General features: G+C 37.8%; 1 protein-coding gene across 1 annotated transcript in view; it reads left to right on the top strand.

Annotated features, from left to right (window-relative positions):
- The window catches only part of LOC115216355 (pikachurin), a 700,561-nt gene that overhangs the window by 665,163 nt on the left and 13,708 nt on the right, over positions 1 to 21,690 (top strand). The window contains exons 10-11 of the mRNA XM_029785606.2: positions 14,967 to 15,147; positions 18,794 to 18,869. Of these exons, the coding sequence (XP_029641466.1) occupies positions 14,967 to 15,147; positions 18,794 to 18,869 (257 nt within the window). The remainder of the gene's footprint in view (positions 1 to 14,966; positions 15,148 to 18,793; positions 18,870 to 21,690) is intronic.

The following is a 21,690-nucleotide window of genomic DNA, read 5'->3' as shown; positions in this document are numbered from 1 at the left end:
GTGTGTGTGCATTAGCCAGCCATAACCTTTTTAAGGGTTCGGCCTTTAGTTCAAAGTCAGTCCAGCTTCAGACCTCCTGTGATTCACTTGTCATCCTGTAGAGATTTACAGGTGTAGTTCCTAAGATTATCATTATCACCATTGACATTGCAGTGGATTAGCTGAATATTGTATACTGAAATTGTATACCCCTCCTGGTTAAAAGTGGTAGTAACCAGCCATTATAAATAGACCAGTAATCAGTTGACAGAAGGTCAAGAGTATGTGTAGACTGTGTTGATAGTCATGTCTGTGCTGATATAGTAATTATACTGTGGTACAGAGTGGACATGACATCGATTCAACCTTTTGAGGATAATAACACTGTATGACTGGAGGTCGTACAGTGCCAGATAGAAGAATTCTATCAACAACTTTGGTATATAACAATATCTGTCCAAGCAGCAACCATTGTCAAAAGACAGATACAACAGTGGCAAAAGACTGCTTTACAACACAGAATCAGTGCAGTGTTAGGTAAAGTATCTTGTGAATGTATCGTTACATTCTAAGTTCAAATCTTCTTAAAGTCAATTTTACTTTTCATCATTTTAGGCGAGTGGGTGGGAGGTGACTGCTTTATAGCCTTCCTTAGGCCAATCCCTATTTTTCTAAGACATTCCACTGGTCTCCCGCAGACAATGTGAAATATAAGCGTGGGGGCGAGGTTTGTGTCTTGGTTCCCACCACTACCTGACAGCCAGGTTTGGTTTCTTTATGTTCCTGTAACTTAGCAGATCAGCAAACGGATTGATAGACTATGTACCAAGCTTTATTTTTAAAAAAGTACTGGTATCAATTAATTCTACCAAAACCTCTTCAAAGCAGTGCCCCAGCATGACTGAAAGAAAAAAAGAAAAAGATATTTCTTTCACTTTCTCTTCTCACTGTATCTTTCTCTCTATCATCCTAGACATCCTTTCTTACTTTGTGTCTCTCTATCTCTCTCTCTCTCTCACCCCAACCCTTTCTCTACATTGCTACCTCTCCTCTGGCGCCATGACTCCAACCACTTCACTTTCCTGCTACCACTACTTCTCTAGCTTAATTCCACCACCTCCACCACAATCACCATGATTAGCACCCAACCATCGCTACCACCAACACCACCTCCACAGCCATCATCACCACTATCACCAACACCACCATAGCCACCACCAACAACACCGCCACCACTACTACAGCCGTCACTACCACCAACACCACCACCACCCACTGCCACCAAAGAATATACCATTACATTACAACTATGCCAGCACACACACCACCACCACCACCACTGCCGCCGCCACCCATGCTGCCGCCACCACTGTTCCGTTCCATTCTTGATCTAAACCAAATCAGCAAAAGCCATCAGAAAAAGATGGACAGTAGAGTTTCGTAGCTGAAATCAAGTTAAGATTATTGTCAAAGACACAGGATAGCACTTCACAACAATTACAGAATTTTCCACAAGAATTTTCTGTCTAACAAGAGAAGCAACAAACTATGAATTAGCAACCATTCTCTTGTAGTCTTCAGTCAGGCTTCACTGGAGTTCTTGCTTTCGTTCTTTCCTCCCTTCTTTGTTGCTTTCTTTGATTGCATCTTCCTTTCTTTCTTTCTGTCTTCCTTCCTTTCTTTCTTTCTTTCTGTCTTCCTTCCTTTCTTCCTTTCTTTCTTTCTTTCTTTCTTTCTTCCTTTCTTTTTTTCTTTTGTATATATATATATTTTTCTTGTGTTCACTCTCTGTGTTGGCTGCAGATTTATAGCACTGTGTATATATGCCAGTGTGTGTAGGAGTATACATATACACGCAGGTACACATACACGCACACACAGTTATACACACATGTATGTATGTATCCATCTGTCTATCTATATGTGTGTGTATGTATAGAAACATGCACACACACACACACACATATATATACATAGATATGAGTAAGTAAATTTATGTGTGTAAAAGTATCTGCATGTATATATGACTTAAGTGTGTATGTATATATATATATATATACACACACATACATAAATACACACACACACATGCACACATGTATGTATATATATATATATACATACATAAAATACACACACACATGCATGTGCACACACACATGCACACAAGCACATACACATGCACAGACACACATACCCACATGCACATGCATGCACACACACACACACACACACATACAAGCAACAGATTGACAAAGGTAAAAAAGAATACATGTGTGGGTTTCTATTTTAAATTAAAGCTACCCTATTATACAGAAAAATCTGTAAAATCCTCCAGACTTACAGAATGCATAAATTCTACATCTATAACTAATATTACTAGTTGCACATTTAGTCTGTAAGTGCAGGCATGGCTGTGTGGTAAGAAGCTTGCCTCTGAACCACATGGTTCCAAGTTCACTCCCACTGCATGGCATTTGGGGCAACTGTCTTCTACTATAGCCTTGGGCCATCGAAAGCCTTGGGAGTAGATTTGTTAGATGGAAACTGAAAACCTGTCATATATTTATATATATATATATATATATATATATATATTCATTTATTTTATTCTTTTACTTGTTTCAGTCATTTGACTGGGACCATGCTGGAGCACTGCCTTTTTGTTGAAAAAATCAACCCCTGAACTTATTCTTTGTAAGCCTGGTACTTATTCTATCAGTTACTTCTGCCGAACCACTAAGTTACGGAGATATAAACACACCAACATTGGTTGTCAAGTGATAGCAGGTCGACAAAGACACACATATACATATATATATTTATATATATATATATAAAATGGGACAAGAACGCAAAACATCCAGACAGTTAGGTGATACAAAAAGGGACAACAAAACATTCAGATAGACAATACAAAGAAAGCAAGGATGGGTCATTCGAAGTTTTCTTTTCTCAGTCGAGTTCCAGATTATGTTTGTAATTTCGGCTGGTTATACTCGAGATTACTCCAATCTGGCCAGCCCCAAGGAAAACAAAACTAAGAGCATTAGATTCCTTGGAAGAAAGCAGCGAATGTATACGAAAACAAGGACTGTAAAAAATGGAGAATGTTACACAAATACAAATAACAGGACAAAACAGGTGTCTTTCAACTAAGGACAAATTAAATTAAGCTGGTATGTGAGGAAGTAAAGCCTTACGGCAGGGATACACGATTTCACAGGCACAGGGAGGAATATAGATGTTGTACGGACAATGGCTGAACCAAGAAAGAAAGGTCAGGCTTGGCTGAATACCTATCACATGGGGAGAGAAGAGAGAGAGGGGAGAGAAAGGTAGAATTATTTGCACACCAGGCAAAATGCTTGGTGGCATTTTAACCATCTTTGTGCTCTGGGTTCAAATTTCACCATGATTAGTTTTTACTTTCATCCTTTCAGGGTCAATAAAATAAGTACCTGTTGAGTACTCACTTTAAACCGCCCCCCCCAATTGCTGGCCTTGTGTCAAAATTTGAAACCATTGTAAATACAGTTTATTCTTTCATTGAAGGCTCCAATAGTTTTCAGTGCCTCAACCAACATAGGACTTTCAGGCTCTCAGACCATCCTTCAATTTCCATTTCGTTCAATAGCTCTGCTACAGTGACCGAGTCATATCCTTTATTTGTTACCTGCTGGAAAAATGGTAAAGTAGGGGTTAACTTCTGCTTAATCAGGGAACAAACAATTGTGCTATTGTAATATTTACTTCCAGTGTTCCTATATAACTTTCACCACACCCACCACCACCATCACCTCCAAAACCAACAATATTAACAGAGGAATGTCTGATGAAAGAATTTGCAGCTACCTTGAACAACTTAGATGACTTTTTAATCCTTTGTTTGTCAAAGACATTTTCATAAGCAGACATTTAGTTAGCCCTTGTTTTATACATTCTGGGTTAAATGAAGCTTTCCTTTCATAACTCCTGAATTACTCTGGTGATTGACAAAATTTAAGAATATGTTTCATGTATGATGCATGAACACCCGGGAAATATGCCAGATATCATCATCATCATTATCATCATTTAACATCCTTTTTCTATCAGGGCTGGCCCTAGGGTTGCTGGCACCCTGAGTAAACTGAACTTTGGCACCCTTACAAGTATAATTTTTTAAAACTTTCACAAGGAGAAAAAGCGAAAATGTAGGCTAAAAAGTACATGGTACCCCAGGTGGTTGCTCGAGTTATGGGTACCTTGAGCCAGCCCTGTGCTTTATGCTGGTATGAGTGGAACAGTTTGACAGGTACCAATTTGACTAAGAACAACATGAAGCTCCAATGTTTACTTTGGCAAAGTTTCTATGGCTGGGTGCCTTTCCTAATGCCAAAAACCCTTAACTCTGAGAATACTTTAATTTAGAATAACAGATTCTTTAATCTAAGGTTTTTTAATCCTCTGCCTGTCCAGAACATTCTCATAAGTTTGTTCTAAACATCCATGCTTGTCCCTAGGCTTATACATAGCCCTTGTTTCATACGTTCTGAGTAATATTAAGCTTTTCTTTCATAAGTCCCAAGTTATTCTGATGGTCGACAAAAATTGGGAATATGTATCATAGAAGATGATTGGAAGCCTGGGAAATAAGCCCTGGGTACCACATGTGAGACACACAACAGGAAAAGGATTAAAAGCTACTTTTAGAGTTGATCTGTTGTCTTTGATGGTAGATTTTGTTATATCCAGATTAAGTACAAACAGTTTACTGAATGCAGAAATTAATGCAAATTATAATTTTTTATTTTTATTGTTTTTTATTTTTTCCTATCCTACGTGGCACATACAAAGCACCATTCGAGCATGGTCGTTGCCAGTGCTGTCTGACTGACTCCCGTGCCGGTGACATGTAAAAAGCACCATTCAAGCATGGTCATTGCCAGTACGGCCTGACTGGCTCCTGTGCCAGTGGAATGTAAAAAGCATCATTCAGGCGTGGTCGATGCCAGTACTGCTTGACTGGCCCTCATGCTGGTGGCACGTTAAAAGCACCCACTACACTCTTGGAGCTGTAGAAACCTTACTGTATTTGATCAGATTGGAGCCTGGTGCAGCTTTCTGGCTTCCCAGCCCATAGTCAAACCGTTCAACCCATGCCGGCATGGAAAGCAGACGTTAAACAACGATGATGATGATGTTATTTCATTCAGTTAGTCATCACCAAATGTTTCATTTACTTTGCTCCTGAGAAAATCTTTTTGATTTGATCTTGCTGGGAATGAGCAAAGTGACAGCAAGTGACCCAGTGGTTAGGCTGTCGCATTCATGATTGTAAGATTATCGTTTCAATTCCCAGACTGGGGAGTGCATTGTGTTCTTGAGCAAAACACTTCATTTCATGTTGCTCCAGTTCATTCAACTGTGAATGAATTCCAACAATAACTAGGAAATTAACCCTGAGACAAACTAGCATCCTATCCAGGTAAGAATATTGTGACTTTTGTCATATAATAGATTAGATTTTCCAGCCCTAATAAATCTTAGGACTCATAACAGACCTAGCAAATGGCCTAAGGCAGTGAACTACAGAATTATTGAAATATTGGTCAAAATTCTTCACTGTACTCATTCCAGCTCTGTCTTTGAGTTTTGAGAGCCAAGACATCTTATCTGCATTTTAACTGTCATGATGGTATCGTGCAAAAAAAAAAAAGAAGAAATATCCAGGTTCCAACTTTAGGAATTAAAAAGTATATTCTTCCCCAAACATCCACTTAATGTTTGAAATATCGAATTGATGAAAGCTAATTCTTCAAACTTAATATTTTTTCTTTTTCTTCTTTGATTAAGAAGATTGTTTGAAAGATCACATCTTTTGATATTACTGTATTTGATGGCACAAAAAGATACACATGCATACTACACACACTCTATCATTATCATCATCATCATTATTTAATGTCTGTTTTCTGTGCTGGCATGGGTTGGATGGTTTCATGAAAGCTGGAAAACCATAGGACTGCACCCAAGTTCTTCTGTCTGCTTTGACATGGTTTCTATGACTGGGTGCTTTCCTAATGCCAACCACTTCACAGAGTGTACCAAGTGCTTTATACGTGGCACCAGCATGGATTCTTTGTATGCGGCACCAGCACAACTGCTTTTACATAGCACTAATTAAAAATTTGTTAGCATATATACGCAGGAGTGGTTGAGTGGTAAATAGCTTGCTTACCAGTCACATAGTTCCGGGTTCTTATCCCACTGCATGGCACCTTCGGCAAGTGTCTTTTACTATAGCCTCAGGCCAACCAAAGCCTTGAGAGTGGATTTGGTAGACAGAAACTACCATCTACAACAAGTCACTTTCAGAGCACTTGACCATTTAACATCCTACTACTATCATAGCACACTCACATTCTTCTTCTTCTTCTATGCCAAGAATTCACAACGATCTTGAACCCACAAGAGTAAACAAGAGAGACAGTGACAGGCAGAAACAAGAAAAATGCCACTTGTATTTGAACACTATGCAAATATTCTTTTTAAAAATTTTTCATTTAATTTTTCCAAAATTTAATTGTTTTCCATACTTACAGTTGAAAAAGTCTCAATGACCCAAACCGGTACTGAAATGTTTTTTATGAAATCATTTTAGCATTTTCTACCTTGACTTTTTCCCCATATATGTGTGTGTCTGTGTTTGGTCCCACCACCATCGCTTGACAACTGATGTTGTTTAGTGTTTTGGAAAAAAGAGACCGATAGAATAAGTAGTAGACTTACAGAGAATAAGTCCTGGGGTCAATTTGTTCGACTGAAGGTGGTGCTCCAGCATAGCCACAGTCAAATGACTGAAACAAATAAAAGAATAAAAGAACATTGAAGCACATAACACCTAGGGTGAATTTTTGAGGAGAAAATTATGTTTTTTACGCCACCAAATATGGTACTTGTTATAAGTCAAACTAATGAAGGAGCCTGTTTATGGTCATCCAAACTGCTAGAAATACTTACCAAATCTCACTCAAATCACAAAAAAATAAATGTCACATTAAATATTATATTCCAAGATACACTAACACTGAAAATAAGACACGATGGGCATCGTTGAAATGGCTTTCATCTCAGTTCTGCTCATTGAAGATATGCCGGAAGCAAAATAGCAACTATTATTATGACTACAACCACAACAATAACAACAACAACAACCACCATTATACCTACATCCAGTGTTCTATTGTCATGGTTTGGACTACCAGTTAAAACTCAATATGGACTGGAGCTACCTACAACAACAACAGCAACAACATCCACAATATCAACATCATTTCTATTCTGTGAGTCATCACTGTTTGGTCAGCTGCATCTGAAAGATGGAAAGGTTCCTGTAATGAATAGATACGTGCGTGGAAGGGGCCGGGGGGAGGAATGTGTTTGTGTGTGTTCACACGTACACATACACACACCTATATATATATATATATATATATATATATATATCTACACATACATACATATATATGCATATAAATATGCAATTACATATATATGTGTTTGTATGGGAATATATATATATATATGTATATATACATACACATATAGACATATATATAATTATATATATACACATAATATAGACATATATATAAATATATATATATACACATATAGACATATATATAAATATATATATGTGTATATGCACATTTGTGCAGGCATATACATGTATAGACATACATGCATGCACATGTATACACTATACACACATAGTATGAATATACATGTCCTACCTTTAAACAGATACACACAACCACTCATATATATATACACATATATACATATATGCGTCCCTATATACATACATATATATATACATATAGCTGTCCATATATACATATATATATATATATATATATATATATATACATACATACATGTGTTTGTGTGTGTACACACGGACACACACATGTACAGACAATCCTCCCCTATATGCACAACAGAACACATCCCACGCATACATAAATGTGCATATATTCAGCCATACACACACACTCACACACACACTCTCTTTCACACACACACACACACACATTGTATAAACTTGCAGGTAAACAATGCAACAGCTTTTGAATAACATTTGTTGTAATGACATTCAACAACAACAGCATACAACAACAACAACAATATAAACAACAGCAAAAGCAACAACAACAACAACAACAGCTGTACGGATAACATGAAAACATCAACAACAGTTAGAACAACAACAACAAAACAAATATGGTTCCATTGAGCTAAATGCATTAAGAAGTGCAGCCACAGCAGAATCCTTTTTGTTGTGCATCTCTTAATTTGTTGATTACTCAGCAGCAGAAACAGGACTGTACCCTGCATCCCCCCCACCTCAGACACCCCACCACATTCCATCCAGTCGTCCACACCACCACCGCTCACCCACCCCTATTGCACCTCTTTTTTTTTTCTTTTACCCCGTCTCTACCACCACTGACCCCAATCTTCTCCGGGCCCCACACCACATCAACAACTACAGCGCTTATCAAAGTCGTGCAACACTCACACGATCCACCCCGACAACAACAACAACGACAACAACAACAACTACTACTACTACTACTGCTACTACTACTGCAAAAACGTTATCCACCACCACCACCACCCCCACCAACTACAACATCAACAACAATAACACTGATGTTTTTGCTGTTCCGCTATTCAAAATTATACAACACTAATAGTTCTAATATGACTAACAACAACAACAACAACAACAACAACACAATCAGTGAACACCACAAAAGCCGCTGCCATCAACACCACCACCATCACTATAAGCATCGCCGTCACAACTACCACCAACACCACTTCAGATATCACTACTCAGACAACACCACTGCTACAGCCATCACACCCACCACAACCACCACCACAACTACTAGCATATCAACCCTTATCACTACCACCACAACCACCATCACCAACACCACTACCACAAAAACCACTGCCACCACCACCACTACCACCACTGCCACCACCACCACTACCACCACAACTACTAACACCACCACTACCACCACACCTACTGCAGACATCACTACTCCACCACTAACACCTCCACTACCACCACAACTACTACAGCGATCACTACTCCACCACCAACAACATCACCACCAACAACACATCCACCACTATCACCACAACCACTGCAGAGATCACTACTCCACCACAAATAACACCACTACCACCACTATCGCCATTACCACCTCAACTACTATCACCACAACCACATTCACCACTACCACCACCACCACAATCACCATTACCATCACTACCACCACCAACACACCTATCACAAACCTGCCAGTCAAAATCATACATATACATCAGCATTTAATCAATAATCCACCCAACCACCTACCCCTATAAATACCACCCCCATACACACCCACATTAATCTCTCTCTCTCTCTCTCTCTCTCTTCAGCCACCTCTACCCATCTCTCCATTGAATGGCTTTCATTTCTCTCTTCCCACCTCACCATTATCTTCTCACCTCCCTCTCTCTTTTTCCTCTTCCTCTTCCCCCTTTGTATCTGCCTCCTTCTCTTTGTCTCTTGATTATCAAACCATCACCACCACCGCCATCTCCATTGTTGTATTCATTCTTTCTTGTCTTCATCATCATCATCAGCATCACAAGTAGTAGCATCCTCCTCCTTTTTTCCTTTTCTTTTCTCTCTGCAATGGCCTCATGACAGTCTTTTTGCTTAATTGTCTTGGTACCAAAGCATCAGGAGATACATTCATAAAATCCAAGATGGTAGATAGGGACAAGAGAACGCACTTCATTATTATTATTACTACTACTATTATTAGTGTTGTTATTATTATTATTATTATTATTACTATAATTTCCAGAGCATATATATAGATAAATATATATATTGGTCTTGAAGAAGACTCTGAGAAGAGCCTTGACCAATGAGACTCTTGCTGTTTTTGTTTGTTTGCTATCAAACATAGGCGCAGGAATGGCTGTGGGGTAAGTAGCTTGCTTACCAACCACATGGTTCCGGGTCCAGTCCCACTGTGTGGAACCTTGGGCAAGTATCTTCTACTATAGCCTCGGGCCGACCAAAGCCTTGTGAGTGGATTTGGTTGACGGAAACTGAAAGAAGCCCATCGTATATATGTGTATATGAATATGTGTGTATATGTTTGTGTGTCTGTCCCCTCAACATCGCTTGACAACTGATGCTGGTGTGTTTATGTCACTGTAACTTAGTGGCTTGGCAAAAGAGACCGATAGAATAAGTACTAGGCTTACAAAGAATAAGTCCCAGGGTTGACTTGCTTGACTAAAGGCAGTGCTCCAGCATGGCTGCAGTCAAATGACTGAAACAAGTAAAAGAGTAAAAGTATCAATTCTACCACTTTGCCAAGCAGTTGGAGTTTGCAGTTTGTTTTTTGGAATATTCCTGGCAAAAATATCTTCATTCTCTTTTCTGCTAATGGTCGTTAGGCCTTATAAGGCAAAAAAAAAAAATAATAATAATAATAATAAATAAGCACGAACATAAAAAAGAAAAACAATTACTTTTGAGTTGTGGTAGCAACAGTGTGGCCGTGTGGTTAAGAAGCCTGCTTCCCAACCATGTGATCTTGGGTTCAATTCCACTGTGTGTTATCTTGGGCGAGTGTCTTTTTCTATGGTCCTGGGCTCACCAAAGCCTTGTGAGTGGGTTTGGTGAATGGAAACTGAAAGAAGCCCTTCATGTATGTGTGTATGTATATATATATATATATATATATATATATATATATATAATATATATATATATATATATATATATATATATATATACATATATATATATAATATATATATATATATATATATAAAGAGAGAGAGAGAGAGAGTTTATGAGAGGTAATAGTGTCATTGAGACCCAAAGGTGTCAGGTAATGTTGAATAAGTGCTATAGATAAGACCATAGTTAAGTTCCAGTTTCAATGATTATGCGAATAAGGGGTTTAATGTTGGTCATATGTCAGCGTGTTTATAAATTTCTTTTTTTTTTTTGTAATGAGATAAAAAACCAAGGGTGTGTAGATTTTAGAACATTTATAGATATCTATCTATAAATGTTCTAAAATTTACACAGTCTCGGGATTTTTTATCTCATTATGAAAAAAAAATTTATATATATATATATATATATATTATAGTGGGGTAGGCTGGGATATGGGAGTTACCCTGGATTTCGCTCAAAGGGGTTTAGCCTTATGGTGTATCTTCAGACCCCAAACACTGCTGGCCTGAGATCTCCTGATTTATGTCTTTCTACAAACAATATATATAAATATATAAAAACATGATTAAAGATTAAAATCATTAAAAATTAATGAATCTTATCAGTGAACAGCATTTAAAAAAACCATTTTAGTAAAATTTATTTATATATATATGTTTAAAATAATTTGAATAATCCAAGATTGATCAATTTCTGGATAAGTATAACTCTTCCTTCATCAGTAGAATATAGAAGAGTTATTATTATAATTATCCAGAAATTGATCAATCTAGGATTACCCGAATAATTTTTTGAATATTTGGTTTGTCCACTTTTCCCGCTTTCAACCTGTGTATATTGAAATGAATCTTGTATTGGTTGGACGTATTTGGAGTCATTTTCTAGCATATTGGCACAGTGGCTTCTGTGCCCTTAATTATCTCTGCCTTAAGGAAGGCAGAGGTATTGTCTTCAGTTGTGTTTGTTTGTTTTTTCATGGACAAGATATCTAACAACTGATGCAGGCAGTTTGTTCCATGCTTCAGCAACTCTTAGCATGAAAAAATGTTTCCGAAAGTCATGGGAGCTGTGCTGTTTTCTGACTTTGTAAACATGTCCACAGGTGTTAGACAGGTGGAGTTTGAAAAGGTGCTCAGAGTTATTGTTTGTAAGATGTTAATAATTTTATGGATGTCTGCCAAGTCAGCTGCCAGATGTCAGAGCTTCAATGTATCCATGCCCAGGGAAGTAAGGCGTTCAGAATATGGCAAATGCCTGATGGAGGGTATTCTCTTGGTTGCACGTCACTGAACAGCTTCCAGACAATTAATATTCTGGGCAAGATAGGGGTTCCAGACTGGCCCCTAGTTTTTCTTATGGCTCAGCCAATCTGTATTTAAAGGCAATCCAACTGTGACCATCCCAGATTTTATATGTATATGGGACTACATTATTTAATGTGTGTCTTTTTTTTTTAATATCCACTTTTCCATGCTGCAAGAATCAAACAAAATTTATTGGTTTGGATATTCTACAGTCGGATGCCTTTCCTGTTGCCAACCCTCACCTGTCTCCAGGCAAGGGGATATTTTCCCATAACTGGACGTTTTTCATGGAAGACTGGAAAATGGAACCACCTTGCTTATATGATGATGATCATACTCATTTACAACTATCATGTGATGTCCAGACAAGGACACACACACACGATGGGCTTCCTTCAGTTTCCATTTACCAAATAAACTCAGACTGCTTTGGTCAGCCCAGGACCATTGTAGAAGACACTCACCCAAGATAATGCTCAGTGGGACTAAAGCCAAGACTGTGATTGAACCTGAAATCACTTGGTCGGGATATAAACTTCTTAACCACATGTACATGTTTACACCTTTTATATTAAATGCCATGAAAAAGTACCTGTTCTGGAGCCACATGAAAAGCACCCATGCTGGTGCCACATAACAGGTACCTGTGCTGGCACCACTTTAAAAGCCCCTGTGCTGGTGCCATGTAAAAAAACTTCCCATGCTGGTGCTACATAAAAAACACTTGGTACACACTGTGAAGTGGTTGGCATCAGGAATGGCATCCAGCTGTTGAAACCATGACAAACTTAGACAGGTGGGGGCCTGGTACAGCTCTCTAAACCATCCAGACCATTCCAGCATGAACAAACCATATCACCATGAAAAATGGATGTTAAATATTGATGATAGTGACGATGATGATGACGATGATGATGATGATGATGATTGATGATGGTGACAATGATGATGAGGATGATGATTGATGATATTGATGATGATGATGATGATTGATGACGGATGATGGATGATGATTGATGACGGATGATACTTGATGATTGACTATGATGGTGACGATGATGTCTGTGTGTGTGTGTGTGTGTGCACGCGTGCATGCATGTCTGAAAGAGAGAGTGACAAAGAGAGAGAGAGAGAGAGGCAAAGAGAGAGAGAGAGAATGTGTGAACAGGTTGCTTGATTCGAAGCTTCATAATTGGAAACAAACGTTACAATAACAACAGCGCAGTGGTATAACCAGACTACCATGTCAGAGAAAGAGAGGCTGTTTCACCTGTAATAAACCTATTTCTTAGATACGGATGGGTTCGTTCAACTATGCATGAACAAGACATATGGAATAATAACACCAGTGTAGCATACCCTAACCTGGTCAGACCACTTGAAAGAGTCACTGATCAATGTTCTGATGGATCACCAGTCAGCATCAAAACCTAATCAAGCTAGAACAATTAACAATATTGTAACACATCATTTCGTTTTTATAAAAGCTTATTTATAAGCAAAAATGGCAGGAAGGCTAAGATCCCAATCTATTGATTGTTTGGGTTGTTAATTGAAACCTTTCAGCAGTCAGTCATTGTATTCCTCCAGCTAAATGTATTCCCTTGCCTGACTCACAACTTCCTTTCCCCCTCTGCAAGTCAATAAGGGTGATTCAATAAGATTCTTTGACTCGCTAGAAATAGCAGCCAAGTTGCTTTCAGATCACAGCATGTTTTATTTAAGAAAGGGACATATGATATAGTGTAGTCTTAGATAAGTTATATTTTGAATATACAGGTGCAAGCATGGGTGTGGGGTTAAAAAGCTTACTTTGTGATCAGTGGAATCAGGTTAATGGTATATATATATACTCTTTTACTCTTTACTCTTTTACTTGTTTCAGTCATTTGACTGCGGCCATGCTGGAGCACCGCCAGTACTTATTCTATCGGTCTCTTTTGCCGAACTGCTAAGTGACGGGGACGTAAACACACCAGCATCGGTTGTCAAGCAATGCTAGGGGGACAAACACAGACACAAACACATACACACACATATATATATACATATATACGACAGGCTTCTTTCAGTTTCCGTCTACTAAATCCACTCACAAGGCATTGGTCGGCCCGAGGCTATAGCAGAAGACACTTGCCCAAGATGCCACGCAGTGGGACTGAACCCGGAACCATGTGGTTGATTAGCAAGCTACTTACCACACAGCCACTCCTGCACCTATATATATATATATTATCCTTTCGTTCTTTTACTTGTTTCAGTCATTTGACTGGGGCCATGCTGCAGCACTGCCTTTTGGTTGAAGAACTCAACCCATGGACTTTTTCTTTGTAAGCCTGGTACTTATTCTATTGGTCCCTTTTGCCAAACCGCTATGTTATGGGGGATGTAAACACACCGACATCAGTTGTCAAGCAATGGTGGGGACACAAACACACAAACGCTCAAATATATACAATGGGCTTCTTTCAGTTTCTATCTACCAAACCCATTCACAAGGCTCTGGTCAGCTCGAGGCTGTAGAAGAAGATACTTGCCCAAGTTGTCATGCAGTAGAACCAAACCTGGAACCATGTGGTTGGGAAGCAAGCCTCTTACCACACAACCATGTCTGCACCTATTTATATTTATACATACATGCAGACACTTGTCTGATTGTGTGCATGTATGTTCTAAGATGGTAGAAGGGTATCTCCCCCTATCTTTGTCCCTTTCATTTTTAAAAATCACTTTTTTTTTATTTGTTTCAGTCATCTGACCATGCTGGGGGGCATCACCTTGAAAATATTCATGAATTTTTTTCCTGTTTTCTCTTTGGGCTGTGTTCATGTCTTTTTCCTGTTTTTTTTTTCTCTCCTTAGGTTGTAATCAACGAGAAGCCCCTAGACTTGTTTAAGTCAGCCAAGGAAGGAGTAAATATCTACAACTGTGACCATCCTTGTCAGGGCAGACCCTGCATGAACGAAGGTGTCTGTGTACCAAGACATGATAACTATAACTGCTACTGTCCACTTGGCTTCCAAGGAAACAACTGCCAGAAAAGTTAGTTTTCTTTTTATATTATTAATTCTCTAAGGTTGCAAGCTGGCAGAAAACGTTAGCACACCAGGCAAAATGCTTAGCAGTATTTTGTCTGTCTCTACGTTCTGAGTTCAAATTGCACCAATGTCAACTTTGCCTTTCATCCCTTTGAGGTCGATAAATTAAGTTGTGTACTTGGGTTGATCTAATCGACTGGCCCCCTCCTTAAAAATTCCAGGCCTTGTACCTAGAGTAGAAAAAATTCTCTTTTTAAGATGGTGAGCTGGCAGAAACATTAGCATGCTGGGTGAAATGCTTAGTGGTATTTCGTCTGCTTTTACATTCTGAGTTCAAATTCTGTAGAGGTCAACTTTGCCTTTCATCCTTTTGAGATCGATAAATTAAGTACCAGTTACATACTGAAGTTGATCTAATCGCCTGGCGCTCTCCCCAAAATTCCAGGCCTTGTGCCTAGAGTAGAAAAGTATATTATTAATTCTTTGTTTCCTTTGTTGTTGTAGAACAGATTTTGCATTCATTTTAAAGATTGTTGTTGTTTTTCCTGTCAGTTTTGCATTTATTGTTTGCTTTTTACTTTTGTTTCTTTTTTGCTCTTTTTTTTTCTTTTTTTGGTTGTTTGTATATACTTATAGTCTCATTCATGCCAAAGAGACAGTCTCTATGATTTCCAAGTTTCACCACATCTCACTTTTCAAACAAACAGCTTGGCAAACCAGACATGATGTAATTTCAATGTCACCACTATCTTTTAAAAAATAAATACATTTATGTTTATCTTTACATTTATATTTATCTTTACATTCCATATTCTGCTCTTTATTCAGTTAATGTATTTGCTTTCATACATAAATAGAATCAATTATATGATAAAATGACGATACACACACACACACATACATATATATATATATATATATAGTGCTGGCAATCTATAAGTTAGAAAGAACATGTGCTCGTATATTTGTCAATAGTGTGGGTGTATTAATATTTATACTATTATAAATCCATTTCAGCCAATTTTACCAATCAGCTTCGTGTATGTTGGTATGGGCTGAACAGTCTGATGATAACAGCACTGAGCTTCAATGTCTGCTCTGACATGGTTTTTATGGCAGGATGCTCTTCCTGTCACCAACCACTTTACAGAGTGGACTACGTGATGTTTTTTGTGCCACATGAAAAGGGTTAAATATATATGAAGTGCTTTATTTTAAGTGGGAGGTAGATCATATTTAATGAAACAAGCAAAAAGAAAAAAATGTTCAATCAATTAATATTACACTAATAATCTATATATATATATATAAAACTCAACTTGTGTGTCTGTGTGTTTAACTTCCCGGCACATCTCTCCTCCTAGCCAACAAATCATAGAACCACCAAAAATGGTCACTTAAAGTTTAGGCGAATGAAAATTGAACTGCCCTATTTCTGTTCCGAAATTCATCTTGCAAGTGTAAAAAATCGATAATATGTTTGTTTAGGCCTTATCCCATGCATTGAATAGTGAACTTTACTCAGTCAGCTATTTGACGTGAACTGTGTTCACGACGCGTGCAAGCATGCATAAATTGCATGAAAAATAACAAATCAAGATATAAAAACGAATCGCCGTAAACATTGTAGAAATTCGGCAAAGAAATGAATTTTCGGGATGTAGCCTAGAGGGTTTTTTCATATTAATCATTTGGACTTTGTGAACACATACCAATTGTTTACATAACATTTTTAACGCTTTGAATTAAATGTGACCATTTTGTGTTGATTCTGCAGTTTGAATCACTTTAACCAAATTTTAGCAGGCCGGATTTTTGATCATCATGATACATCGCCAGCGACACCCTGAAACTCTCCCCTGAAATCCCCGTTGAGAAATACTGATCTAAAAGAATAATTCAACAATGCAATTATTTGATCAACAAAAATTTATGAAACGCTTCTATGTACTTCCTATTGAGGAAATGGAACACATAAGCGCAAAAATAGAGGGCATTAAATGCTTGATTTTAAAACCAAAATAATTGAATTTTGATTGAACTTCATCTAAGTTTAGCTTAATTCACGCATGCATAGAGCGCACAAGCCGGGCAATACTGCTAGTAAAAAATAAAAGCATTAGCATTAATGATAGTTCTTATGAAGAAATACAAGGGTGATAACTCTGAAATCCTAAACTAATTTCAAATTAAATGATGGAACGTAATGATGAGTGAGTCTGTGCCGGAGGTATATGGTGGTTGATATCACAGAAACTTCTGTTGTACTGAATCTTCAACACTAACCTCAGTAAATTATATTTCCTAGCAGAAAAATAAGTTAACTTTATGGTAAAAACAAATTTGATATGTTTCACCATACTTTCAATATTCCATCCACAATATGGTTACATTAGATGCATCATAATTTTTCTTACATTCAAGAATAAAAAAAAGACATATAGGGTTCAGGCATGGCTGTGTACTACAAAGCTTGCTTCCCAACCACATGGTTCCAGGTTCAGTCCCACTGTTTGGTACCTTGGGCAAATGTCTTATAATATAAACCACATGCCAACCAAAGCTTTGTGAGTGGATTTGGTAGATGGAAACTGAAAGAAGCCCATCGTGTGTGTATATATATAACCCCAACCACTCTGCAGAGTAAAAGCACTGAGCTCACTCTATAGGGTGGTTTGTGTTAGGAAGGTTGTCCAGCCGTAAACTCCCTACCAAAACAGATGCCATAGCCTTAGGTAGTTTTTCTACCTGGCTAGCTCCTGTCAACCATCCTACGCATACATGCATCGAAGATGGACATTAAACAATGATATAAATATCAATTGATTTAGTTAAATTAAATTTGGTTGATTTTATGCCACAAGTGATGAATTGAAACAATTGTAGGTCTCGTCAATGTATTAATAAACTTTTATTAATCTTATCTCCATCTTCTCTCTTGGTTATATATATATATATAAGGTTTTGATCATGCCAAGGTTATAGTAGAAGACACTTGCCCAAAGTGCCATGCAGTGGAACTGAACCTAAAAACATGTAGTTGGAAAACAAACCTCTTGACCACTCAGCCACACCTGTAACTATAGTGCTTTAATTAACCATTTCCCATTTAAACTGGCCATATCAAACCTAAATGTTTTACATGCTTTATGTTCAAACAGGTCAGATTTGGTCTCTCATACCTATCCTACAATGTCATTCAAAAGATAAACAGTCACATCATTTAAATCTTGAAGCTACAAGATAATGCATGATTAATTTAAAACAATGTGGATAAATTAGCATTTCATTTGACGGATCAATCTGGATGATAAAGGATTAATATAATGAAAATAAAATGGGTTTTGGCAGGATTTGAACTCAGGATCAAAAAGTATGTAATGTAAAAAGTATGTAATGTAACTAAGGGTGATGTGACATTTGGTCTGGAACACTACCAATTTTGCTGCTGTATTAAGTGAAATTTGTCTTCCATTGAACAAAATATAGAATTGCTACCTTCCAACTTAGTTTGGCATGTTGTGTTTCAGTTATTTGATATTAGACATGTGATATTGTGGTAGCATGTGATGTTTTTGTTAGTATCAGTGTTATAAATAGATGTGAAGATATTTCTTCTATGTTACTGACTTTCTCACCTTCCTTTATAGAGACTGAAAAAATTAATGATGCCCAGTTCTCAGGAGGCAGCTACCTCATGTACAAGAGTACACCTTTTGTTAAACGGTGAGTCCAATGTAATTCTCTTCTCTCTCTCTCCCTCTCTTTCAGCATTTACTTCCTCTCTCTCTCTTTCTCTGTCTTCTCCCTTCCTCCTCTCTCTCCCCTTCTCTTTCTTTTAAGATAATGACAGTCTAAAACAACATGGTTTTTTTCTTTTTCGGCAAAGCACCAGCCCAATTCTTTTTATTCTTATTATTGCTGGTGTCACACAAATGGCACCTGTGCCAGTGGCACGTAAAAGCATCCATTACGCTCTTGGAGTGGTTTTCATTAGGAAACTATACCAAATCAGACTGGAGTCTGGTGCAGCATTTCAGCTTGCCAGACCTGGTCAAACCATCCAACCCATGCCAGCATGGACAATGGACGTTAAATGATGATGATGATATTATTTGACCTTAAATCAACCCTATTCCAGCAGACCTATGATCAGAACCATTCCAGCCATGACTATCCAGTATTTTGTGCAGGCATACTCTCTCTCATGCATTCCATGTATGTTTTTTAAGTGGATAAGACATCATCGAAGGAAGATTTTGCTGCAATTTCTAGCAGACCAAACAGCCTCATAAAAGCTTGTGGAACAAAACTAATATTGGTTTCAAACATTGACACAAGGCCACCACCAATTTTGACAAAGTGTATTCTCAATTATATTACCCTAGCATATAACTGGTATCTGCACCTTTCATCTTTTACTTGTTTTGGTCACTGGACTGTAGCCATGCTGGGCACCACCTTGAAGAATTCTTTTTAATTGAATAAATTAACCCCAGTGTTTTTTTTTTTAACTTGGTATTTATTGTATTGGTCTCTTTACAAGGGCATAAACACACCAACACTGGTTTTAAGGAAACAAACACAAACACACATGCACATATATATATATGTATATATGTGTGTATATATATATATATATATATATATATGTGTGTGTGTGTGTATATATATGTGTGTGTATATATATATATATATATATATATATATATATATATACACACACATCTATATGCTCAGACGTGGCTATGTGGTAAAAAGCTTGCTTCCCAACCACAAGGTTCCAGGTTCAGTCCCACTGTATGGCACCTTGGGCAAGTCTTATACTATAGCCTCAAGCCAACTAAACCCTTGTGAGTGGATTTGATAGACTGAAACTGAAAGAAGCCCATGATATATATATATATATCTGTGTGTATGTGCATGTGTGTGTGTATATGAATGTATGTATGTATTTGTGTGTGTTTACATCCCCGTAACTTGGCAGTTCAGCAAAAGAGACCGATAGAATAAACATAAAGCTTATAAAGAATAAGTCCTGGGGTCGATTTATTTGATTAAAGGCAGTGCTCCAGCATGGTCGCAGTAAAATGACTGAAACAAGGAAAAAATATGTATATATATGTACATGTGTGTGTGTACAGCAGGCTTCTTTCAGTTTCTGTCAACCAAATCCATTGACAAGGCTTTGGTCAGCCCCAGGCTATAGTATGAGACACTTGCCCAAGGTGCAACATAGTTGGACATGGTGTGCCAAAGGTCAAATGTCAAAGTGATCACAGAGCAATGTGAAATGTAGTGTTTTACAAGAGAACACAATCCGCCAGCCAGTCCAGAAATTGAAACCATGATCTTCAGATCACCAGGCTGCATATCTTCACTCATCTACATGCATCGAATCAATAAGCCACACAGTGATCAGAGATAAGCTATACATAGTAACAGTTAAGCAAAAGACAGGCAGATACTTCAGTGTCTGTTTCTGCTGTGCACTTCATGTATTCCTTGTGATATAATAATTTCTATACAAAGTGCAAGCTTCTTTGATGTTTGAAGGCAGTTGTTGTTATAAAGAGAAAATCATTGCTCTAATGAGCCAGCGACATAATACACAATACTGGTGGAGTTGACCCTCATTATGTCAGTTTAGATTCTCTTACAGAACCAATTAATCTTCTCTGTCTCTCCAGTTGCTGCAGCTCTTTTAACCCTGATCTCAGAAACAAAAAGTTAGGGGCTGTTAAGGATGGTTGTCTCCTGTGCAATCATCTAAAAAAGATAATTGCCAATCAAGTTGTTACATTTATTAGTCTCATTGTCTTCTGCTTTCTTTAAATGTGATGCCAACAAAACAGAAATGGCACAACTGAAAACATTTGATCTGGCAAATATATCAACACTGGTCACTTCTCATACTGGTATCTTTTCCAGATTCTATAGAAATAACAGTGAAAGCACATGACCTAGTAGTTGGGGTGTTGCATTCTGTTATAATGTAGATCCTGGTCCACTTGTATGTTGTTGTCGGCATTGTGATATTCTTGTTGCTACTGTTATGTTGTGGCAGTATTCTGTGTCTTATTATCTTTGACTCATCTGTCATGCTATCGCTGATAGCTGTACAAGACAATGACCTTGAAATGTCTACCTTGACAGTAATTTGAACCCGTATATATCACATAGCTGACTTACTCCAACTGAGAAACTCATACAATGACTCTACTACTACTGAACTCCTACAACGACTCTACTACTACTGAACTCCTACAACGACTCTACTACTACTGAACTCCTACAACGACTGACTGTCTAACCTTATAGTGGCTGATTCATACCACTTTACCATGTGGGAAGGGGTGTTCCAATTCATTCAGCTATGAATGGGTAACCTTGCATTGTTGGTGTAGAAGGGTGAGATGGTCACTCAAGAAAACCACCTGACTGGAGGCCTAGCAAACCATGTTTTTGTATCCAACAACTGAAAGGATGAATAGTACAACCTGCACTTTGAACACTGTCTGGTTGGGATTGTTTGTTCAGCTACATG

Source organism: Octopus sinensis, linkage group LG10 (genome assembly GCF_006345805.1).
Source record: "Octopus sinensis linkage group LG10, ASM634580v1, whole genome shotgun sequence".
In the NCBI taxonomy this organism is placed as follows: Eukaryota; Metazoa; Mollusca; class Cephalopoda; order Octopoda; family Octopodidae; genus Octopus; species Octopus sinensis.
Note: the sequence above shows the minus strand (reverse complement) of the source record. Positions and strands in the feature narration are given on the sequence as shown.